Here is a 21557-nt window from a genome sequence, read left to right on the forward strand (position 1 = left end):
TCCTGTATCACTGACCCGCTACGGCTTGTGCCGCGCCCTCACCTCCTGTATCACTGACCCGCTACGGCTTGTGCCGCGCCCTCACCTGCCCTGTCGTGCCCAATTCCTTATTCTGTCGGCACATATTGGGCACCTGCTGTGTGTCAGGGTCAGGGCCGGGTGTGGGGAGCATTGGGGTGACCCAGATGCAGCCTCCTCCCAGGCCGCAGGGAGGTACTCACCGGAACACTGCTCACCCTCCCTTGCCATGTGGCCCGGAGCCTGTCTCCCTGGAGTCTGTCCCACCCCAGTGCAGCTGACCGAGGACCACAGCCCAGTCCGTCTAGATATTTTGTCCTTTGGGGGCCCAGTCATGCCACAGGACAGGACGGAGTTCTGTGGGTCCTGCACAAGTCATCACCCCAGGCCCTTGCACCAAAATGCAGGGCAGGAAAGTGGCTCTGGGAGATGCAGCCCCATGGGGGCTGGCATGTGGGTGCATGTCATCCCTCAGAACAACTCTAGCTGCCAGGCGTTACTTAGGTGAGAAAATGGAGAGTCTCTGAGTCCATGACACGCCCAGATTGCTGACTGAGTCCCTGGCAGTGCCGGGGCTTGATCCCAGGCCGTCGTTAGGACGCTCCGCCTGGGCTCTTTTCCCAGCACCAGGCTGCTTTCCTTCATCTGTGCCCTGATAGGTCCGTGCCCTGACGCCCAGACCACTGGTGCCATGGTCGATAGGATGGGCTTCCAGACCCAGAGTTTGGTCCTGCTTTGTCGTTTTGCGTGGAGAGAGCCTCCCGCCATGGTGCCGGCTGGCTAGAGGGTTTCTGCTCTCTCCAAGAGGTGTGGCAGGCGGAGAGAACCGGGAGAGATGCTGAGCCCCGGGAGATGTTGTGTTAAAAGGAGCATGGGATGAGAATCAGGACGCCATCCAGAGAAACTCTGAGGAGTCTGGAGGAAATAGGAACAGTTGGTGCCGGAACATTCCAGAAGGTTTGTTCCCCACACCAAGGAAGCCAACTAGGGAGCTGAACTTCTCCACCAGAAGGTCTGTAGAACAACTTGGCAGCCTGTGTACCACGGGCTTGAGGAGTATTCCTAGAATTTGGCGGGAGTTCAAGATCAGAGAAAGCAAAGTAGTGGTGTGACTCGACGGTACAGCAAGAGGGAGTGTGGCAGGATTTCAGGTTTCCAAATTGACTTTTCTTTTCGCGCGTGCGTGGGTAGGACAGAGTTTTCCAGAGTATCAATCTCTTGGGTCACCTAGTGCAGAATCTAGCACAGAATGGATGCACAATCCCGATTTGTGGAAGGAAGGAAGGAAGGAAGGGAGAGAGGGAAGGAGGAGGAGAGGACACACACTGTCCCCCGAGGGCTGGCAGGAGAAGCAAGACATGAGTTCAGAAGCTTCAGCCAAATGGTCCCTTGTCGGTGACCCCGGCAACCAAGGCTAACGAAGGTTCTGGTGCCTGGTTTCTCTCAGGGGCTTGGCTTGACCACAGCCTCTATGGGCAGTTTGCCCTCTCTGATTGGAAATCTGCCTTTCCTGAGTGTATTTCCACCTGTTTCGGCCTCTGAAGCCACCGTTTTCCTCTGTGACAGGCACCAAGAACGGTGGGCACCATTTCTCACCGGAACCCCATTTCCTTCCCCGCAGGAAGGACCGTCACGTACCGGGGCTGCTTCCGACTGCTGGAGAACGTCACCCACGCCTTCCCCGACTCCCTGGTACAGGCCAACGTGACCGTGGAGACGTGTTCGGGATTTTGTTCCCAGAAAGTAAGAGCAATTATGATCTCACAGCCCCGTCCTTGAACCATCCAGCCTGAGTGGTAGTCTCAGGGAGGGGCAGGTGCCCGCGCGGGGCTGCGGCTGTCTGTCCTCGGAGCCTGGGTGGGAGCTGAGGAGGGAGGTCTGGGAGGGCGGTGGGCGATGGCGCAGCAGAGTCGCCGAGGATGCCAGCAGGAAGCCCGCTAACGAGGTGATCCGGGGCTGGGTGGGGAATTGTCAGAGAAGGTTGTAAAGCTGAAAGAATCGTGCCTTTCCCGACGTGAGCTCTTGGCACAAGTGTCAGATGTTCAATTGACTTGGTTTGGAAACAGGAAGATGCTGGCTTGGGACTTGGGGAGTGCAGATTTTCTGTTATTTGCGCTGACGGCGTTGGGCCATGAATCTGACTTTCGGGGGCTGTAGTCACTCATGTACCTTTGGTTCAGCCTGGGCTGAGGAGTGGAGTGTGGCTCTGTGCAGGGGCTGGGCTGGGCACCAAAGCCTACTGTCCCTGCATTGCATGCCAGCTTCAGGGTGGGAAATGTTGATCAAGGCCACGTGGGGCTTGCACAAAGCAGGACCTGGGACGGGGTGTGAAGCGAGGCTGGCGGGACCGGCGGGCCGCCCAAAGAGCGTTGAGAGCTGGGGCTGGAGACCCGTGGTCTCCAGATTGGGCTGGATGCTGGCCCTGGAAATAGCCCCAGGTGGCAATAGGCTTGGATTTGGGGCTGCTCCGATGTGCTGGGGTTCAGTAGCCTTGATGGGACTGTGATACGTGGCAGTGTAACAGAGTAGGGCTAGGAGAGAGGAGGGCCTTGGCAACGATGATGGTATTTATCAACAGAAGCTAACAGGTATTGATCATTTATTCCAGGTTCTGTTCCAACTTTACATGTGTTAACCCATTTAATCCTCTTGACAACCATAGGTGTTCTGATTAACTGCATTTTGCAGGTGAGGAAACAGAGAGCTCGGGCATCCTGCCCGAGGTCACACGGCCAGGAAGGGGGAGATCCAGGATTTGAGCTCTGCCTAGCTCTGTAGCCTGCTGGTTGTTAGAAGGGTATAGGGCGTGGGCCTCAGCCAAAGCACATGTAGTTGGACACAAAGAAGCACTCCCTCCATGGGGCCCCGACCCACAGGGAGCTGCCATGCTCTCAGCCCTATTGAGATGCTTCCCTTGGAGGTGGGGGGAGACAAAGTCTTTTTCCTACTCGCTTCCCTCTTGCACAGTCGCGGCCTTTGAAGTGGCTCTCTGACATCTCCGGCATTTCCAAAGCCACTGCCAAGGATGTCTTAGGCATCAGGGCTCATGAGACACAATTCTGGGAGCCGAAAAGACTGTTTGTTGATTCACAGACATCTGGCCTGGGAACCCCTTCCGCCCCTCTCCCCCTGGTGGGATCAGAGCCAGTAGAGATGGCAGGGACACCTGCTCGCCCAGCAGGGAAGCAAGCCGCCCTCTCTGGGCTTCCTTCACACCTGCAGTTCAGAGCGGCTCCCTGGAGAGCCGCGCACTGGAATCAGAGGAACTCAGCTGGTCTGGGCCTGCTGAAGGCGAGCCTCCCGGTCAGCAGACATAGAGGCGTCTTCCTGTGTGCCGGGCGCTGGGTTGCAGCCTTCCCAGTGGTGGTCGGCTCACGGCTCTCAGTGCTCCGTGAGCGGGGATAGTCTGACCCCTGCTTGCTGCGGAGCTAGTGCAGGGTTTGCAGGAGTGAGAGCTCTCACACGCAGGCACAGAGCGACAGGGCTTTACATCCCACTCTCGACACCATGCCCCGTGCTTTTCACGCTGCTGCCGCCTCTCGGTGTGACATCGGCGGGGGAAGGGGACAGGCGAGTTAGCCGGAGGAGACAGGAGACAGGAAAAGAAACAAGACGAAAGGGAGCGGGCAGCATCACGGCGCTGCCTCTTTGATGTTTTAAATTATTTTCAATAGATAACATGCTCACGTGGAACACAGTAAAAAGACACCAAAGGGGGTCGAGGGGAAAGTCTTCCTCTCACCCCTGTGTGTCGTCCACTCAATGTCCTTCCTTGGACGCAGCTGACGGACCTGACCTCGGCCAGCCACTCTCGGAGAGATGCTATGAATATTCAAGTGGTTGTTCCTTTACAGAGTCACGATGCCTTTACAAACCCCACAGATGGTAACGAGCCACACACAGTGCTCTGCCCCACGATCCCCTCCTCTCTCTTAGAGATTGCTCCACGTTGGCACAGAAAGTGCTTTCCCACTCTTTTATTCAATTACATGGATGTCCTATAACTTATCTCACCAACGCCCCGCTATTAAGCATTTAGGTTGTTTCCAGTCTTTTGCTTTTACAAACAAGGCTCTGATGACTATCCTTGTAGGTGGGTTGTTTTGTGTCGGTGGTGGACCTGCCAGATGAAATTCTTAGGAGGTGCCAGGTCAAAGGTTGTCTGTCCTTGTCCTGTGGGTAAACTTTGCCATGCTGCCCTCGGCAAAGGTTGTGTTAATTTTACGCCCCACCAGCTCTGCATGAGAGGGAAGCAAGGCATCCTTGTGCCTCTTCTTTTGGAGAGGATGACTTCAAAGCAGCATCCCAGGTAGACGGCCCGGTATTCTGGGGATGCCTCCCCTGGGGCAGCCCACAGGGGCCCAGAGAATTCTGCCTTGTGGTTACAGACACAGAACTTGAAGATTTTAAACTCTTCAACTCCCATTTCCAGCCATTCTTCATATTTACTGACAGAAATCCAGGTCACTGCAATCTCACATTGCAACGTGTGCCAAAAGATACCCGAGGGTTGTTGATAGCTTATGCCGTTTTGCACCTTTGCATTTTGTACGTCTCCTCTCGAGATGCGTTTCAAGGGCTGGTTACTTGCTTGGCTCTGGGCAGCGATGCTGCGAATTGTTGAGGTCAGAGCAAGGATGAAAGGGTGTCCAGGGTTCTCAGAAATGGCCTTTGCCCTACAGGCGTCAGAATCTGTGCTGACAGCTTGGCTCATATCCTGGCCTCCCCTGTATTGTCAGATGGGGCAGGGACAGTGGCTGTTTCCTTGAATCCCATTGTTTCGATCCACGGAATGTTGCAGCTGTGAGGATCAGAGTCACCATTTCCAGCTTTCAAGTTGAAAGCAGGTCTTGGCAGGACATACCTGTGGGACAGGGGCCAAACACATACACTGACACTTATCGGGGGGATGCCAGCTGCCCCAGGAGATAGAGCGCACCCCTGAAGAAGGGCTAAGACAGGAACTGGGTGATTCTGACATACAGCAGAGGAAGGTCAGTGCCTGATGGGGATGAAGGAGGCTTGGAGGGAGGCTTCAGCAGGAGGGCTGCAGCTTTTTGGAAGGGTTAGAGCTGGAGGATGTGGGGTGGCGTCAGCGGGCAGGGGAGGGGCGTGAGGAGTGCATCATAAAACTAGGCAGTGGCTGGGCAGGGGTGAGGTAATGGGAAGGCAGCCAGCCCGCCCAGAGTGTAGGGCTCCGTGGTGCCATGTGAAAGGTAGGACGGGGACAGACTGCAATGCCCGCCTCCAAGCCCAGATGTTTTTCGGTGGGTAGGAGGGAGCTACTGATGGTGTGGCAGGGAGGGGGTGGTGTGACTGGTGTGGGGCTTCATAGCTGTGGGTAGGATGCTCTGGGGTGAGGGGTGTTCTCTGTGGATCCCTTTGGGAGACAGCAGTCCTCAGGGCCACCCCCAGAGATGCCTTGGCAAAACTGTGACTGAAGTCCACCTGTGACCTGGCTCTGGAATTAGGAATTCCAGGTAGGGCAAGGATGATGCCCCAGATGTCATGCTTGTAAGTAAAACCACCATCTGCCTGACAGAGTGAGCCGCTGGTTCCCAGAATGTCCGTTCCTCACTTCTCCCTCCTTCTGCTCTGCGGTTGTTGGTATGACTTGTACTCAGGCCTTCTGATGATCCCCGTCAGCTCTCAGGTTCCCAGTGGGAGCTAGGCTGGGACCCTGACCTCACTCTAGGGCAGGGTTGCTCATCCTTGCAGCTGTTGACATTTCGAGTTGGATAATTGTTTGGGGATGTGTCTGTACATTGTAGGATATTTAGCAGCATCCCTGGCCTCTACCCACTACATACCAGTAGTACTCCCCACTTAGCTGTGACAACCCAGACTGTCTCCAGACATAACCAGGGGTCCCCTCCAGGGGACCCACTGTCCCAGAGGGCGACCTGGCATGTGTTGGCTCAGCCATACCAGGCCCGGTTCACGTTCCCCACGCATCTGAACCCTGGTGATCGATTGTCTTTTACAACAATTTAGGGAGGATGAAGAAGCAAATTCCGCCTCCAGCGTTGAGGTCTGGTGGATACAGGATCAGTTGGAAGTTCAGCTGACCCAGGCCTGCAGAGGCCAGGGATCTGTTTGCAGGAAGGGTCTTCCCTCTCCTCTCCTGGACGTTGAGGGTGAATGAGAGAGGTGAATTTGGAGATTTCTGGCTGTACTTTCCTGACCGACGTGCCAAGCACTTCCTCTCCGGAAAGGCGGGTGGCACCGAGGCTGCAGAGACATCCCAGTGGCAGCTTCATCTCCTCCTAATTTGGCTGCAAGACAAGCTTGGATGTCCCACGATGTGGGAGTGGTTGCATTATGCCACGGCCATGCAGTGGACTATAATACAGCCATTGAAAATGTTTTCAATGACTTTTATGATGGAAAATGCTCACAGCAGACTGTTAAATGGGGCGGAGCTAAACCTGAGGGTGGGGACAACAGGCTTAATTAGGGCTGGCTGGGCAGAGGGGCCGAGAGCGGCAGATGCCAGAGGTGGGGCACGCAAGCAGGAAAAGACGGGGAGCCTTCTTTGTGCCGTGCCCCGATTTCGAGTACTATCTGAGATTTATTTGCGGCTCCCGATAAAAATCTCTACTGTTTTTTTGCTAGTTCGTTACAACGGATTTGGGGAGCTCCCAGAGTGTAGTTTGACAGGGAAAGAACATTTGGGGCCACGTCAGCATCTTAATGATCTGGCTCTCTGCCAGCGAGGGCGACTTGACCTGTGTAATGTGTTTTAAAACACAGTAAAATGATCTTGTCTAATTTTCTGCGATCGTGCTGGTGATGGAAGAAAACCTGCTCATTCTCTGGCCTCTAGATGTTATCACCTCCTTCACTGGAACAGAAGGTGAAAATGATCTTAGATGTTTGCACTGCTGCCCATTCGGATGCGGGGTCGTTAATTTTGAAGCCCCGTATTGCTGTTCGAGTAGATGGGCCGTTCGTGGGAGTGTGCCATTCCTGCGGCGGGACCGATGGGTGAAATCTGGTACCATCTGCAAATAGGTTACTAACGTGTGAAGCTTCGGCTGTTACACCTTGTGATCTGAGGTTTGCTCTCCCAGCAACTGCTAGTGGTCCTACCGAGAAAGGCATCGCAGGGAGAGAGGTGTTAGCCTTTCTGCCTGCCCTCTTTTAGCCTCTTTGGGGTGTATACGTTCTTCATACAGAATAGTTATCACCTGGATGTTTTCCCATCGACATTTCTTCTGAGGTTTTTCCTTTGTCCGTTTAAAGGAGGCGCTAACCCAGCTGCCTGTGCGCATTAACGCGGAGCCGGTGGCTCTGGCCACGTCCCCTTGCATCCCGATAGATGCAGTCCATCCTGCGTGGGTCTGGGGTTTGCGAATTACTACCTCTGTCTGCTGTCTGGGGCTCCAGTCTGCGGAGAGCCATCGCCCAAGGGGACATCCCCTAGGGGCCCCTGGAGACACTCTGACATTTAGCTCAAAGTTATCCTGAGGCAGCACCTTTGAGGCTGGACACGTGGAAGAGGGCTGGTGAGTTAGCTCTTCCTGTGGAGAAGAGTGAATACGGAGAGATGGCCTAATGCCCCCACCCCATGCCTTTGGCCTCCTCCGGACTCGGACCAGCCAACTTGCTGAGGGTCTCTGAAAGGCCCCGTAATAGTATAGCTTGAACTGCACTTGTCCACTTATGTGTGGATTTTTTTTCAATAAATTCGTACCACAGTATGTATGATCAGCCATTGGTTGAATCCACGAACACGGAACCACAGCCTTGAGGATCCACGGATTTGGGTATCTGTGCCAGGTCCTGGAACCCATCCCCTGCAGATACCAAGAGATGAGAGTATTTCATTGCATCCTAAAATCCCCCTTACAGCTGGAGAAATCAAGACTCAAGCCGTCTAAATTTAAACTCACACCAGAGCCCTTAATCGTTAAGCTGTGCCCCTTTTACAGAGGATAAAACCAAGGCTCACAGCTGCCCGGTAGCTTGTCGACAGTCACACAAATGAGATCCAAAGCCCGGGATTCCTGACGACAGGCCTCAATCTGGGTCCACCTCCCGTAGCTGCCCGTCCAAACCACACAGCCCCGTACCTGCAGTCAGATAAGAGGGAAACATGCTCTCAGTTACAGGATCAGCGGACGGGTTTGCATTCAAACTGACATTCGCCGGAAAGCAAGAGTCGGTCCTTTCATCCCCATCCGCACATCCCCCTTCGTGGGCCTCTCCTCTCCTTTCTGTGTCTTGAATGTTCCCCAGTTATGCCTCTGGAGGCAAGAGACTGGTCAGAGGCAACCTCCATGCCGGTTCCTGAATTTCGTCACAAACCCACCGCATTCACGTTTTTGCCTCCCAGGGGCTGAGTGTGGTGTGTGGCAAAGCCCCGGACTGGGAGTCCGGAAGGCTGGCTTCTGCCCCCACACACCCTGATGGTCTGAGGTCGTGGGCTGCTTGCCGCCGGCCTCCAAGCCTCAGCTTCGCCTTCTGAAACCCGAAGTTCTCATCTCGGAAGTTTTGGTAATTCTGTGTAATCCTGGAGATCCTGAGAAAGGTGCCCAAGGAGGAGCGAGGATAGAGAAGAGGAGACCCCAGTGGGGGTACTTCTTGAGGCCTCGCTCCTTGCCTGTTGCAATGTCCGATCCTTGACCCCTTGGCCACGGCCAAGCCTTGGCGTGTGGATCCCTGCCGCCCGGAGAGCCCAGCCCTGGCTGTATCGTGACCCGGCTCCAGGCTGAATGCCCAGACATACTGCAGACCCAGTCCCCGCCTGAGCCCCCATCCTGGACACCCAGGCTCAGGCTGTAGAGAAAGTACTGGGATCAGGGTGTGCACCCACCCTGCCCTCGGAACTCCTCATCTGTTCGAAGCAGTATCACATCTGTGTTCCTGTTCTGCCTAGTCTTGGTTCATTGTCTCCTCTTCTCTCTCTCTGTGCTTTCGCTCTTGCTTTTGTTCTCTCTCTCTCTCTCTCTCTCTCTCTCTCTCTCTCTCTCTCTCTCTCCCTCTCTCTCTCTCCCTGCAGCTTGACGTGGAGGTGCCGGGGAGCAGCAAGGTTGGCAGAGAGATAAGATTCATCAATATTTAATTTTTAAGGAAATCATGTCTTAGAAATCCCCAAGGGGCTGAAAATTGTTCTGTGTTTTCAGAATCCAATGATGTTGCTGAAGAGGTTATGTTGTAAATAAAACCACATTACTGTCCGCAGCTCTCCCGTTGCTCTGCAAACACCCGGGAACTTGACAGTTTAATCCACTCAAGGAAGCAGAAAGGTTCGGGTCACTGGTGGGGGCAGCCTGGCCCCACAGCCCTGGGATACAGGATCGTGAGGCATCGACATCAGCCATTACCTCCGGGCAGGGAGACAGACCCAGCCTGCCCTGAGCAGACTTTTTTTTTTTTTTAAACTGTGTTGGTGAAATGTTCTTGTCTGAACAGGAATCTCAGGATGGCGGAGTCCCCTGGGGTTCCTGTTGTCAGGGAGGGTTTGCTTAGATGGAGCAGGCTTTCTTCTCTTTACTCATGGCACAAGTGACCAACAGAAGGCTCATGTCCAAGTCTGTTGCCAACAACTCTGCGGGGAGTTGGGATCTGGAAAGGACATTCATTCATTCATTCATTCGTTCGTTGGTTCATCCATCCAACATCCGTTAAGCATCCACCGTGTTCTAGACTTTGTTCCAGGCACTGAGAATGCATCAAAGCACACCAGACACACAAAACTCGCGCTTATATTCTTGTGGGTAAAGACAGATAGTAAACCAGGTAAAATATATCGTATGTTGAATGGTGACAAGCACCGTGGAGAAAAATGAAGCAGGAACCTTACATATTTACCCGTTGGAAATGAAGATGTGTATCCACTGAAAGTCTTGCCCAAGAATGTGCATAGCAGCATTATTCGTGATAGGTAAAAACTGAAAACAGCCCAGGGATCCATCAAGTGAAGGAGTCCACAAATTGTTATGTCCACACACGGAATGATACTCAGCGATAAAAAGCAACAGTCCACTGCCAGACAAAACAACATGGGTGGACTTAACAAATATTTTTCTGAAAGAAACCAGACTCACAAAAATATGTGCTGAGTGATTCTATGTATAGGCCATTCTAGAATAGACAAAACTCATCTGTGATGATGGAAGTCAGAATAGGGGTTGCTTTGGGGGAGGGGGGTATGACTGGGAAGGGGCCGAGGAAACTGGTGTGAGGGAAATGCTGTGTATCCTGCTAGGCATTCATCAAAACAGACTGGGTGGTACATTCAGGGTCAGAGTGTTCCATCGAGGTAAGTTATACCACTGAAACAAAAGTAGAAAACACAGCAAGGGATTGGGTGTATCGGTGATAGCAGGAGGGATGTTGCAACGGGTGGCCAGGGAAGGCCTCACAGAAGAGGTCTTGCAGAAGGTGAGGGAGAAAACCATGAGGGTATCTGGGGGGCTTCCCTGGTGGCACAGTGGTTAAGAATCCACCTGCCAATGCAGGGGACACGGGTTCAAGCCCTGGTCCGGGAAGATCCCACATGCTGCGGAGCAACTAAGCCCGTGCACCACAACTGCTGAGCCTGTGTTCTAGAGCCCACGAGCCACAACTATGGAGCCCGTGTGCCTAGAGCCCGTGCTCCGCAACAAGAGAAGACACTGCAATGAGAAGCCCACACTCCGCAACGAAGAGTAGCCCCTACTCGCCGCAACTAGAGAAAGCCCGCGTGCAGCAACGAAGACCCAATGCAGCCAAAAAAAAAATAATTAATTAATTAATTAAAAAAAAGAAAGCCGTGAGGGTATCTGGGAAAGGACATTCCAGGCAGCGGGCACAGCAAGTGCAAAGGCCCTGAGGTGGGAGCGAGACTGCAGTGGCCAAGGACTGGTAAGAAAGCTAGTGTTAGTTTGCTCGGCCTGTCATAACAAATTCCCACAGACTGCTGGGTGGCTTAAACAATAGAAATTTATTTTCTCTCAGTTATGGAGGCTAGAAGTCCAAGATCAAAGTGTTGGCACGGTTGGTTTCTTCTGAGGCCTGTCTCTCTGGCTTGACAATGGCCTTCTCCTCCATCTCTGTGTGTCTGGGTCCTAATCTCTTCTCATAACGACATCAGTCAGATTCGATGGGGGCCCATCCTAATGGCCCCAGTTTAACTTAATTGCCTCTTTAAAGGCCCTGTCTCCAAATACAGTCATATTCTGAAGTGCTGGGGGTTAAGGCATCAACATATGAATTTTAGGGGACACAATTCAGCCCGTAACAGCCAGCGTGGATAGAAGTGTGGGAGACACAGACGCAGACAGCTGCGTGCTCTCTGCTACCGCCGTGGTACCCAGGCCGCTTGTTCCCTCTGCTCGCTGTGATGAAGGTATTGAGCTGGGATGAGACGGGATGAGGGCTTTTCGGGAGAGGATGGATAGCAGTGGGAGAGGCCAGAGGTTGCAGTTCTTGTGACGGCTCTTCACTAACTCACATCAGCAGGAGAACTTGCTTCCAGAACGCCAACGACATTCTGATTGAGGTCAGGACACAGATTCGCTTTCTGTTGAGAAATGACATGGGGGCCCCAGGGTGGGTGGAGTCTAGCCAGAGGTACTGATGGGGTTTGTCCAGCCTTTTGTCCCCTCACTCCAAGCCCAGCGGCCCCAGCTGCCTGTGCTGGACATCACCACAGCTCTGACAGTGACGGCAGCTGTGGCTGAGTGGGTCCTGGTTCCAGGGTTAGGGCCCCATTGTGGCCACTGAGCCCTCAAAGCAATTCTTTTCTTTTTTTTAGTATATTTTTTAAATGTATTTTTTGGCTGCATTGGGTCTTCGTTGCTGTGCACAGGCTTTCTCTAGTTGCAGTGAGCAGGGGCTACTCTTCGTTGCGGTGCACGGGCTTCTCATTGCGGTGGCTTCTCTTGTTGCAGTGCACAGGCTCTAGGCGCGCAGGCTTCAGTAGTTGTGGCTCGCAGGCTCAGTAGTTGTGGCGCATGGGCTTAGTTGCTCCGCAGCATGTGGGATCTTCCCGGACCAGGGATCAAACCCGTGTCCCCTGCATTGGCAGGCAGATTCTTAACCACTGAACCACCAGGGAAGTCCTAGCGATTCTTTTCTTTATGTGTCTGATCGAGATTAAGGATCACAAGTGCTGCTTGGGGGAGGGACTTCCAAGCTTTGCTTGATCCTGAGCTTTTGGGGCCTTGGAGGGGGAGCCAGAAAGAGGAATTTTAGGAACCAAACTCTCAGGTACTCTGCGTGTCAGGAGGGTGGTCTGGGGCCCGCCTCTAGTACAATTAAAGGTCTTAAGAATTAAGAGTAAGGGAGCCCTTACTATGTGCTGGGTCCTTTTCACGCATCATCCTCCCTTCACTCTCCCAGCACTCTATGGTGTGAATATTATTGCCCCCAGATGACAGATGAGACAGCCAGGACTTGGGGGGCAGGTAGTGAATGGTCCAAGGTCATACAGATATTCAGCCGTGGCCCCGGGATTCGAGTCCAGGTCTGTTGGATTGTAAACCTGGTGCTTTTTCTCCTACTGGGTGCTTCCTCCCTGGTGCCTCTGGACATGAGCCCATGGACACCCAGAATGACTGCCTACCGCTAGCCCCCTGTCCTGGGAGAAATTTGCAACTCAAGCCTCGTCCAGGAAAGGCATGGGGGTAAATGTCCTAGTCTCACTGGCCCTCACGGTGGATCAGAGGGAGAGAAATGAGATCTTCCGACTCTTCCAGGCAGGACAACTCAAGCAATATGTCCATTTTACAGATGGAGAAACTAAGGTTCCAGAAGGGGAGGTGATTTGCTTATGGTCCCATAAATTTCTAATGCCAAAGTGAGAACTGAGCTCTGGAAGCAGATTTTGTGTGTGTGTGTGTGTGTGTGTGTGTGTGTGTGTGTCTGTGTCTGTGTCTGTGTGTCCGTGTGTGTGTATGTAGGGGTGTGTAGTGTAAGAATAGTGAAAGCATCCTCTCCTGTCCCCACATGGCAGCTCAGCCCTGAGAGAGGGATGTGCGGCTGGCAGAGGCAAAGCTGCCCCTGAGCCTCGATGAAGGGGGAGGGGGATGGGGAGGGGCCTTCGTGGGGGCTGTGAGGCCTCTGGGAGAGCATCCCACCTACACAGGAGAGCAGCCCTCCGCCGGCGGCAGCCTCCCCTCCTACCTCCTAAGGGACCACCCGGCCCCAGGCCCTGCATCGCCCTCCCCTGGCTGGGACACCATCCACTGTCGAGATCCCGGGCTCTGCCAAGCCACGCTCAGAAGACACTATTGATTTTCCTTTATTTATTTATTTATGAGATTTTTTTTTTTGCTGTGGGCAAAAAATAAAAAGGTTTGTTCAGCGTTTCCCTTAGCAGCGAGAAGTTTTCTCTGCCCACTGCTTCCCTCGCCCCCAAGCACTCACCCGATTGACTCCTCTCCTCTCTCTGTGCTCCAGGGGGCCTTGCATCTCCTGTTTGCAAGATGCACGGAGAGGCAGAGGGGAGATGGGGCTGAGTGTCCTACCTGGTGCCTGGTACATAGTAGGTGCTCAAGTAAAATGTTTGGGAGAGGTGAGTGGAGGAATTGCCCACCAGGGAAAGGAAGCCGAGGATGGCCTGCTCCTCTGTGAAGAAAGCACCTACTGTGTGCTGGGCCCAGTGCTGGGCAATTTGGACCTTTCTCATCTAGTTTTCACAACCGATGTGCAAGGTGGGTTTTATTCCCTTTGTTCAATGGTGAAATTCAGAAAGGTTCAAGGTTACCCAGGCTGTGAACCTGAATTCACATTCAGGCCTTCCCAATGCCAGCGCCCCAGCTCTTGCTGCTGTGCGGTGGGTGCAGCCTCCTCCCCAGAGGGAACCAAGAAAACACATGTAAAAAACCGCCAGGAATTGGCTTGGCCTTCTAACCCTGGCAGGGCCCCTCCGATTTAAGGAAGCCCCCATCAGCCTGATCACCTCGGAGTGGTCAAGGCCTGACCTTGCCCACCCCTCCTGTCCTGGAGAGATGCTGTGTGGGAATCTGTCACGGGCCCTGCACCCCACCCCGCAGCAGGACTGCAGAAGCAGGGGTTAGGTCTGTCTCTTTCCAGGGAGGGCTGGCGGGAATTCCAGACCTCACTGGGGGCTCACAGTCTGTTGGTTAAAGATGTTGAATGCTGAGCTGCCCTGAGTGGGCCTTTCTGTCCCATTCTAACCCAGACACATGTGGTTTCCCCACCTGGAATGCTGTTCCCTCCCCGGCACTCCTGACGACCCCCTAGATGTCTCCAAAATCCAGGTCCAGTCCCCCCAGTGGAGTCACCCCTCTGTAGTAGCATCGGTGCTATCAACAGTGGACTTTTCTGGACTTCCCTGGTGGTCCAGTGATTAAGACTCCACTGCAGGGGGCACGGGTTTGATCCCTGGTCAGGGAAGTTCTGCATGTCGTGTGGTGTGGCAAAAAAAAAAAATTTATACACACACACACACACACACACACACACACACATATAAAGAATGGGTAATAGAAGAAGGTAGTTATAAATACCAGCTATGACTATGTGACCAGTTACATAAATAAAGACTGTAATTATCATAAAAAACAAAACCAAACAGACAAACAAACAAAAAACAGTAGACTCGTCACCGGCCAGGGATGAGCTGCTAGAGGGCAGAGGTCTTGTCTCATTGAGCTTTGTCTCCCCCTGGGTTTGGGCCCAGAGCCCAGCGCTGGAAGGATGGACAGACACCCCTGTAGATCCCATGCAGCTGGCAGGACATCCCCCGTGCTCACCCTGGTCCCTGAGCAGTGGGGACGTGGCCCCTGCATTCGCCCAAGATGCTTCTCTTTCTCTCCTTCCCTGGCAGGAGTTCCCCTTGGCCATCCTCAGGGGCTGGGAGTGCTACTGTGCTTACCCCACCCCCCAGTTCAACCTGCGGGATGCTGTGGACAGCTCGCTGTGTGGCCAGGAGTCTGAGGCCCAAAGGCTAGCGGAGTACTGTGAGGTCTACCAGACGCCCGTGCAGGGTGAGTTCTGCCCCAGAGGTGTACAGGCGTGCAGGGCCCTCCTCCTGTGTCTACCACTGGTTGTGGCACTTGGTCTGGGGATTTGGACTGAGTATGCGGTCCTGGGGCGGGGAAGGTGTCTTGGTGGGTGGTCCTATCTTGGGATAACGGGAACAGGAGGCCTCCACCATCCCTGGAGGCAGGACACAGGATGCGGGGCTCGGTTTGAAGAGCACCTGACCTTTATCTGAGTCTCTCTGGGGGTGAAGGTGGTTTGAGGATGAGCAGAGAGGCAGGGTCTAGAGGGATAGCAGTGGCAGGGTGGTGGAGCTGGGTGACATGGCAGCCCAGTGGCCATGGGGGCCTCCCTGAGCCAGTCCAGGACCTGGGGACCAGTAAGTCACCCAGGCTGTGTGCCCAGGCTCCAGCATCTTCCTTGTGTGAGAAGCAGGTCTGCCCCAGCTGACCTTGGGAGGCTGCAGGACGCTGATTCCCACCAGACTGTTACACTGGGAGGTCTTGTCATCACTGGGGCTTTCTCTGGCCAGCCGTGGACCTGTGCAGCCAAGGTCCAGGTGGCAAATCCCTTCCCCTTTTTGGGCCTCAGTTTTCCCATTCATCTCCCAGTGGGAGTCGTGGGTTGGCATTTCCTATCTAGGGAAGTCTGAGAGAGAGTCTGGGAGTCGCAGTGGAGGTGGGTAACCCTGAGACGACTTCTGGACTTTCAGATACCCGGTGCACGGACCGGAGGTTCCTGCCCACCAAATCCAAAGTGTTCGTGGCTCTGTCAAGCTTCCCGGGAGCTGGGAACACATGGGCACGGCACCTCATCGAGCACGCCACCGGCTTCTACACAGGGAGCTACTACTTTGATGGAACTCTCTACAACAAAGGTTAGTGCAGGCTGCAGGGCAGGGAGGAAGGCGGTTCCCAGCACCCAGGCTGCAGCTTCTCCAGCCCAGGTCCTCCTTGGAGCACTGGAGCTGTGCTTCTCAAACTTGAACGTGCGTAAGTGTCACCTTGAGGGCTTATTAATTCAACATAGCTTCCTGGTTTGCATGCCCCCCCTCCACCAAGAGAGTGTGATTTAGTCGATCTGAGATGGGGCCTAGGAATTGGCATTTCTAACAAGCTCCTAGGTGGTGCTGACACAGCCAGCCCTAGGACCACACTTTGAGAGAAAATTCACAAGATCTGTTCTGGATTCAAAGGGAAAGCCTAGTAGCTTAGATTCCCTCTCTGTAAACATTTCTTGAGTTTTCCTTAATGTTTAGAACCCTCAATAATTAGGGGAAACTGACTTCATGTGTTCATTTCTTTTTTATTTTTTGAGGCAAGTGTAGCTTATCAAAACACGATTTTTTAAAACGAGGTCCAAATATCTTCAAGAGTTTCATGATTTCTAATATTTCTCTTGTAGAAATAAGAGGCCTCATTATGTCAAGTAAATGAACTTTAAAATGGCTCAAATCTGTGCACTGTTTAAGACTAAGAACCTCAGAAAAGCCAAGTGGGATCTATATTTGGTGAAATATATTTCTCTGTTGTCAAGTGTTAACAACAGTTTCTCTGGGATTCTTAGAGTTTGGTTGAGGAAAAGAGGATACTATCTAACATCCTAGAGAAAACACAAACTTCCTGAGGTGGGCAGCGGGTTCTAGAATCAGCCACAGCAATCTTGGTCTGGTTGGGAAAAAGCCAAGGGTGTGCATGTAACCCAGTTTCATCACCCCTGGGAGTCTTGAGTGTTATGGCAGCTACAGGTGAAGTGACCAGATGAAGCACATGGACCTGCCCACTCCGGCCTAATCCCCTGGGAACCACCTAATATGTACAGGCTGCAGCTACCCACCGTATTCATCTAGAAAGAAGGCCTTTCCCTTATTCAAACAGCTGGCTGTCTCAGTCTACAAATGGCTAAGTGGCCCAATGGCTCGATAGCTGGGCATAATAAGGATTGGGTCGACACTGCCTCAGAATAGCTTTAGAGATTCCCTGATGCATCTTTGAGCCTTACGAGACTGGTTAGATGTAGCCACTGACCTCAGAGCACTGTCAGAGCAGTCACACACATACACACACACGTGCACACACGTGAAATTCGCAAGGAAGCTCCAATGCCAAAATGCCAAACTGTCACGGGTGAGCATGGTCTGAGTTATGCGGAAAAGTGGTGCCTGTTGAAATAGGCCAAGGCAGTACAAAAGGCACCCTGGGCCGCAGGGTGTCAAAGACCAGATCTCATGTTTACTTGGCTCATGGTTTGACTCATTCTTTCCTGGAACTTCCCAGCTGTTTGACAGAATGAATCAAAGCAAAGACTTTTGGTGTTTGGCCCGTGGCAGAGATGAATTTGAAACGTGTTGAGTTTCAGCTGGTGACCCCAGACTTACAGACTCAAAGGACACTTGCATTTTCCAGGCATCAGAGACTTGCCGTAGATACAAATACTTCGCAACCATTCATGAAGGGGGGTGGGGGGTGGGACTCATTTATGTTTCCAAGAGCCCGAGGCAAGCTCGTGGGCAATTTTGGAGCTTGTCGCCAGAGCTGGATGGCTTGGGCTACGTTGAGATGTGGCCAGGAGACCAGGTTCAGGGGACATCTTTCCAGGAAGCCTTCTGTGACATCCCACTACACTCCCAAACTAGTCCGCCTTACTCTTTGTTCCCATAAGCCCCTGTGCTCTGTATTACACTTGGGCTATTCCCCCACTAGACTGTAAGCTTAAAGACAGGGTCTGAGTTTTACCCCTTTTTCCCCAGTGTAAAGTCCAACACAGAACGGGCACACAATGATATTTGTTGATAAATGTGTGACTCTGTGTAGGGATGGGTAGAGTCTCCACGGATGCAAGACTGGAGCCCAGTTGTAGGACTGTGGCATAAGGTCAGAGGGTGGGGCCACAGCTGCTGACTGCCCTTCAGCCTGATGATGGGGATCCTGCCCCTTCTGTGGGGAGGCCTCGCAGGGACACACAAAGCCACGTGGAGAGAGCCCTGGCTCTGATGCTGTGGTGCTGTGTGATCTTGAGCCAGTCACACACCCACTCTGAGCCTCAGTCTCTTCATCTGGCTATGCCTGCCGCTGTGGTCAACTCAGGGTTATTTGCAACGCTCATGTGACACAGCCATGCAGATGCCCAAATGGATGCGTCTACAGTGTCTAGAGAGAGGGCATGATCGGGCTCTGCCTGCTGACTTCTGGGATCTACAGGAGGTGCCTTATCTTCTTTCTCTTGCAGACGCCATCTTTCCCCACTTAGATGCCTCCTGCCCTCACCGTCTCTTGGGCAGGGTCAGGCCCTATCGGCCATCCACAGGCCATCCCAGTGCCCTCGGCCGTGCCCCCAATGTCGGCTCTCCCTCAGGGGTGCAGGTTAGCGTTCAGACCTGTCTGCTGCCGTGGCAGCGGGGGCTCCACGATGCCTTTCTCCCGGGCAGGGTTCAAGGGCGAGAAGGACCACTGGAGGAGCCGGCGCACCATCTGCGTGAAGACCCACGAGAGTGGCAGGAGGGAGATTGAGATGTTCGACTCGGCCATCCTGCTGATCCGGAACCCGTACAGGTCCCTGGTGGCCGAGTTCAACAGGAAATGTGCCGGGCACCTGGGCTACGCAGCTGACCGCAACTGGAAGAGCAAAGGTGAGCAGAAGGGGCCGGTGGGGTGGGGGAAACGGTTGCAACTTTATTCGTGGGGTCAGTCTGCAGATACACGCTTACTGAAGTCCTACTATGTGCCAGGCACTGGGCAAGGCGCCAGGATCCCAGGCTACAGGGGTCACAGTCTCTGCCCTCAAGGCACGAACAGTCTAGCCTTTGGGCAATGAATTAAAGAGACACAAGTCAGGATAGTGAGTGATATAAAATGAAGCCATCAGAAATACAGCTGTGTCCAGCAGTGTGGGTGGCACGATGAGACACGGGGCCTGAGGCTGGGCAGGCTTGTGCTTCCGTCCCCGTGTGACTCTGGATCAGCTGAGGCCGGTGGGTCTCCCCGCCTTTCCCTATCACCCTCCTTCTAGAGCAGCCCCCGTCAGCCATCCCTGCCCTCCTGCTGACTCCCCTTGAGGACGCAGGCAGGCTGAGCTCTGATCCCTCCTGGGTCTCTTACCAGCCCAGTGACCCCAGGCAAGCTGCAGACCTTGTCTTCTGAGCCTCGGTTTTCTCACCGTAAAAACAAGGGTGGTCCCATCTCATAGGGTCGTTGTGAAGGTTAGAGAAAGCGGATGCTTCCCACAGCATTTTAGGTGTCTTAATAGCCCAATTATGGAAGCGATTTTTGTTGGGGTGATTCTTGACATTTGCACCCTTCTCCCCACTTGAAAAAAAGACCCACCGAATTTCTAAATTTGCTGAAAACAAACCTCATGGAGCAGATCACCTGCCAGAGATTGCAGCGGCCCCGTCTGTGGCCTCCTTGTACGTCACTGGTTACACCGGCGATTGCACCCACAAGACACAAGAAGCGTCAGTTAGGCACCCCATTCACGTAGCTGTGTAGGAGGCCCTGGGACAGGAAATCCGGCCTGCACAGCGTCTTCACCTGACTAGGAGGCACAGAAGCTGCCCCCCCCCACACTGCTCGGCCCCCATTACCCAGACTGGATGCGCAGAGCTGCCAGGGCAACATCAAGGTGAACCGAGGGTCATCTCGACAGAGAGGCCCTGCCTCAGTCGTCTTTAACTCCACTGTGTCCCATAGGCCCGAGACCCCGGGCTCTCGCCACGCAGGGACAGTCCCAGAGGGCGAGGTCCACCAGAGAGAGAACCAGTTCTTGGAACGCACAGTCCCCGTTCGTCTTAACTTGGTGTGTTTCCAAGGAAACTGCTGGGGGAGGGTGGACCTGAGGTCACAGCTCCCAGGCGGGCTTGCAGCGCTTCAGAGCCCAGCCTGATAGTAACCCTCCCCTACACGAGGTCACCAAGAGGGCCTTCCTCCGTGGGAGATCGGGTGGGTCGCCCTGGGTGGTGGACGATGGCGCATCCTGGCCCCCAGGAGGCCAGCAGCCCCACCGGGCCCGGGCCCTGACACGGCGCCCCTTCTCTCGCACCCAGAGTGGCCGGACTTTGTCAACAGCTACGCGTCGTGGTGGTCCTCGCACGTGCTGGACTGGCTCAGGTACGGCAAGCGGCTGCTGGTGGTGCACTACGAAGAGCTGCGGCGCAGCCTGGTGCCCACGCTGCGGGAGGTGGTGGCCTTCCTCAACGTGTCCGTGAGCGAGGAGCGCCTGCTCTGCGTGGAGAGCAACAAGGAGGGGAGCTTCCGGCGGCGCGGCCGGCGCCCGCACGACCTCGAGCCCTTCACCCCTGCGATGAAGGACCTGATCAACGGCTACATCCGGACGGTGGACCGGGCCCTGCGTGACCACAACTGGGCCGGGCTGCCCCGGGAGTACGTGCCCAGATGATAGGCCCCGGCCCGCTCTGCCCACCCCGCTGGGAGCCGGCCGCCCCCGCCGGGCTACACACGTGCTCCAACGCTCGGGTGCCCCCCTGGGATGCTCGGGTGCCGATGCCACCTGCAGGGAGGTTCCCCACCCGCCCCCAGGGCTGCCTGCCTCCCGCACGGGGAGACTGGACGTGAGCCCCGGCCAGGCAGACCCGATGTCACAGGATGGACGCGAGGGGACACGCACTCCTAGCCAGACCCGCTTAGACCTGCCACTCGCTGCTCACGGCGCCCTAACGCGCCTACGCCACCACCCCGGCTGTGCCGGACACTCCCAGACTTGCAGACGCGAACGTTGATGCAGGCGTGTGGCGTCTGCACGTTCCTAGGGGCTGCCTGTCCGTCTCTCCCACACACTGACACACACGTGCACCCTGGGCTCTCGGAGGCCCCGGGCTTCCTGTTTCCAGCCCAGTGCAGGCTTCCTGCTCAGGGGCTTTGACTGGGGGATACTGGGCTGGGCGAGCTTAGTGCTCTGAGGACCCGGGAGCCCGGCCTGGAGATGGGCTCACAGCCTGTGCCCGCCGGGCCGGGCAGCCCTGACCGTGCACCTGCATCCCACAGTGTGTGTGGTGCGATGACCGGGCCCCGCCAGCTCTGCGGCCCTGCCTCTCCCTTCGCTGGGGGTGGGCTGGTGGCACCACGGGTGGAGCGGAGCTGCCCACACAAACCCCGCACCTCAGGACCGGCCACAAGTTCTGTGCACCCCCGACCCCCCCGTCCAAAATCAGCACTCCCTGGAGTGGGCGCCTCCTTGCCTGGCTTCTTTCTCTGACTGTCCCCATAACGCTGGGGACTCGGGCCATGTCCCAGAAGCAGGGTGTGGGGGCGAGGAGACAGCAGGGCAGGGAAGGGGCTGGGCCTCCAGGGGAGCCCTAGACCTGGGGGCCCCGTACACCAGCAATGCCAGCAGAAGGGGGCTTGGGGTGGGCATGGGCAGACCCGGGAGGGATGAGTCTTGGGTGCCACTGGGGCTGGTTGTCCCCCCTATCTTGACGGGCCCCTGCTCTCCACGGGGTCGCCCCTGGGTTCATGAGGAAGGGGGGGTGGCATGGCCTGTCAACCAGGCTGCAGCTCCTGTCTGACCCCCACTGGCCCAGCCCTCTCTGTCTCTCTGTTATTCACCCACCACTTCCTGTCACTGGGCCTCTTTGTCACCCCCTCTGT

At 54.8% G+C, this 21557-nt stretch overlaps 1 protein-coding gene across 1 annotated transcript in view; it reads left to right on the plus strand.

The window, feature by feature from the left end:
• WSCD1 (WSC domain containing 1) overlaps nucleotides 1–21136 on the plus strand; it is a 40695-nt gene extending 19559 nt beyond the window's left edge. Inside the window, exons 5-9 of the mRNA XM_029210680.1 lie at nucleotides 1640–1761; nucleotides 14801–14960; nucleotides 15668–15832; nucleotides 18383–18583; nucleotides 19997–21136. Of these exons, the coding sequence (XP_029066513.1) occupies nucleotides 1640–1761; nucleotides 14801–14960; nucleotides 15668–15832; nucleotides 18383–18583; nucleotides 19997–20349 (1001 nt within the window). The 3' untranslated portion in view covers nucleotides 20350–21136. The remainder of the gene's footprint in view (nucleotides 1–1639; nucleotides 1762–14800; nucleotides 14961–15667; nucleotides 15833–18382; nucleotides 18584–19996) is intronic.
• The last annotated feature ends 421 nt before the right edge of the window (nucleotides 21137–21557 follow it).

Source organism: Monodon monoceros, unplaced genomic scaffold (genome assembly GCF_005190385.1).
Source record: "Monodon monoceros isolate NGI ecotype Baffin Bay Population unplaced genomic scaffold, NGI_Narwhal_1 Super_Scaffold_9, whole genome shotgun sequence".
In the NCBI taxonomy this organism is placed as follows: Eukaryota; Metazoa; Chordata; class Mammalia; order Artiodactyla; family Monodontidae; genus Monodon; species Monodon monoceros.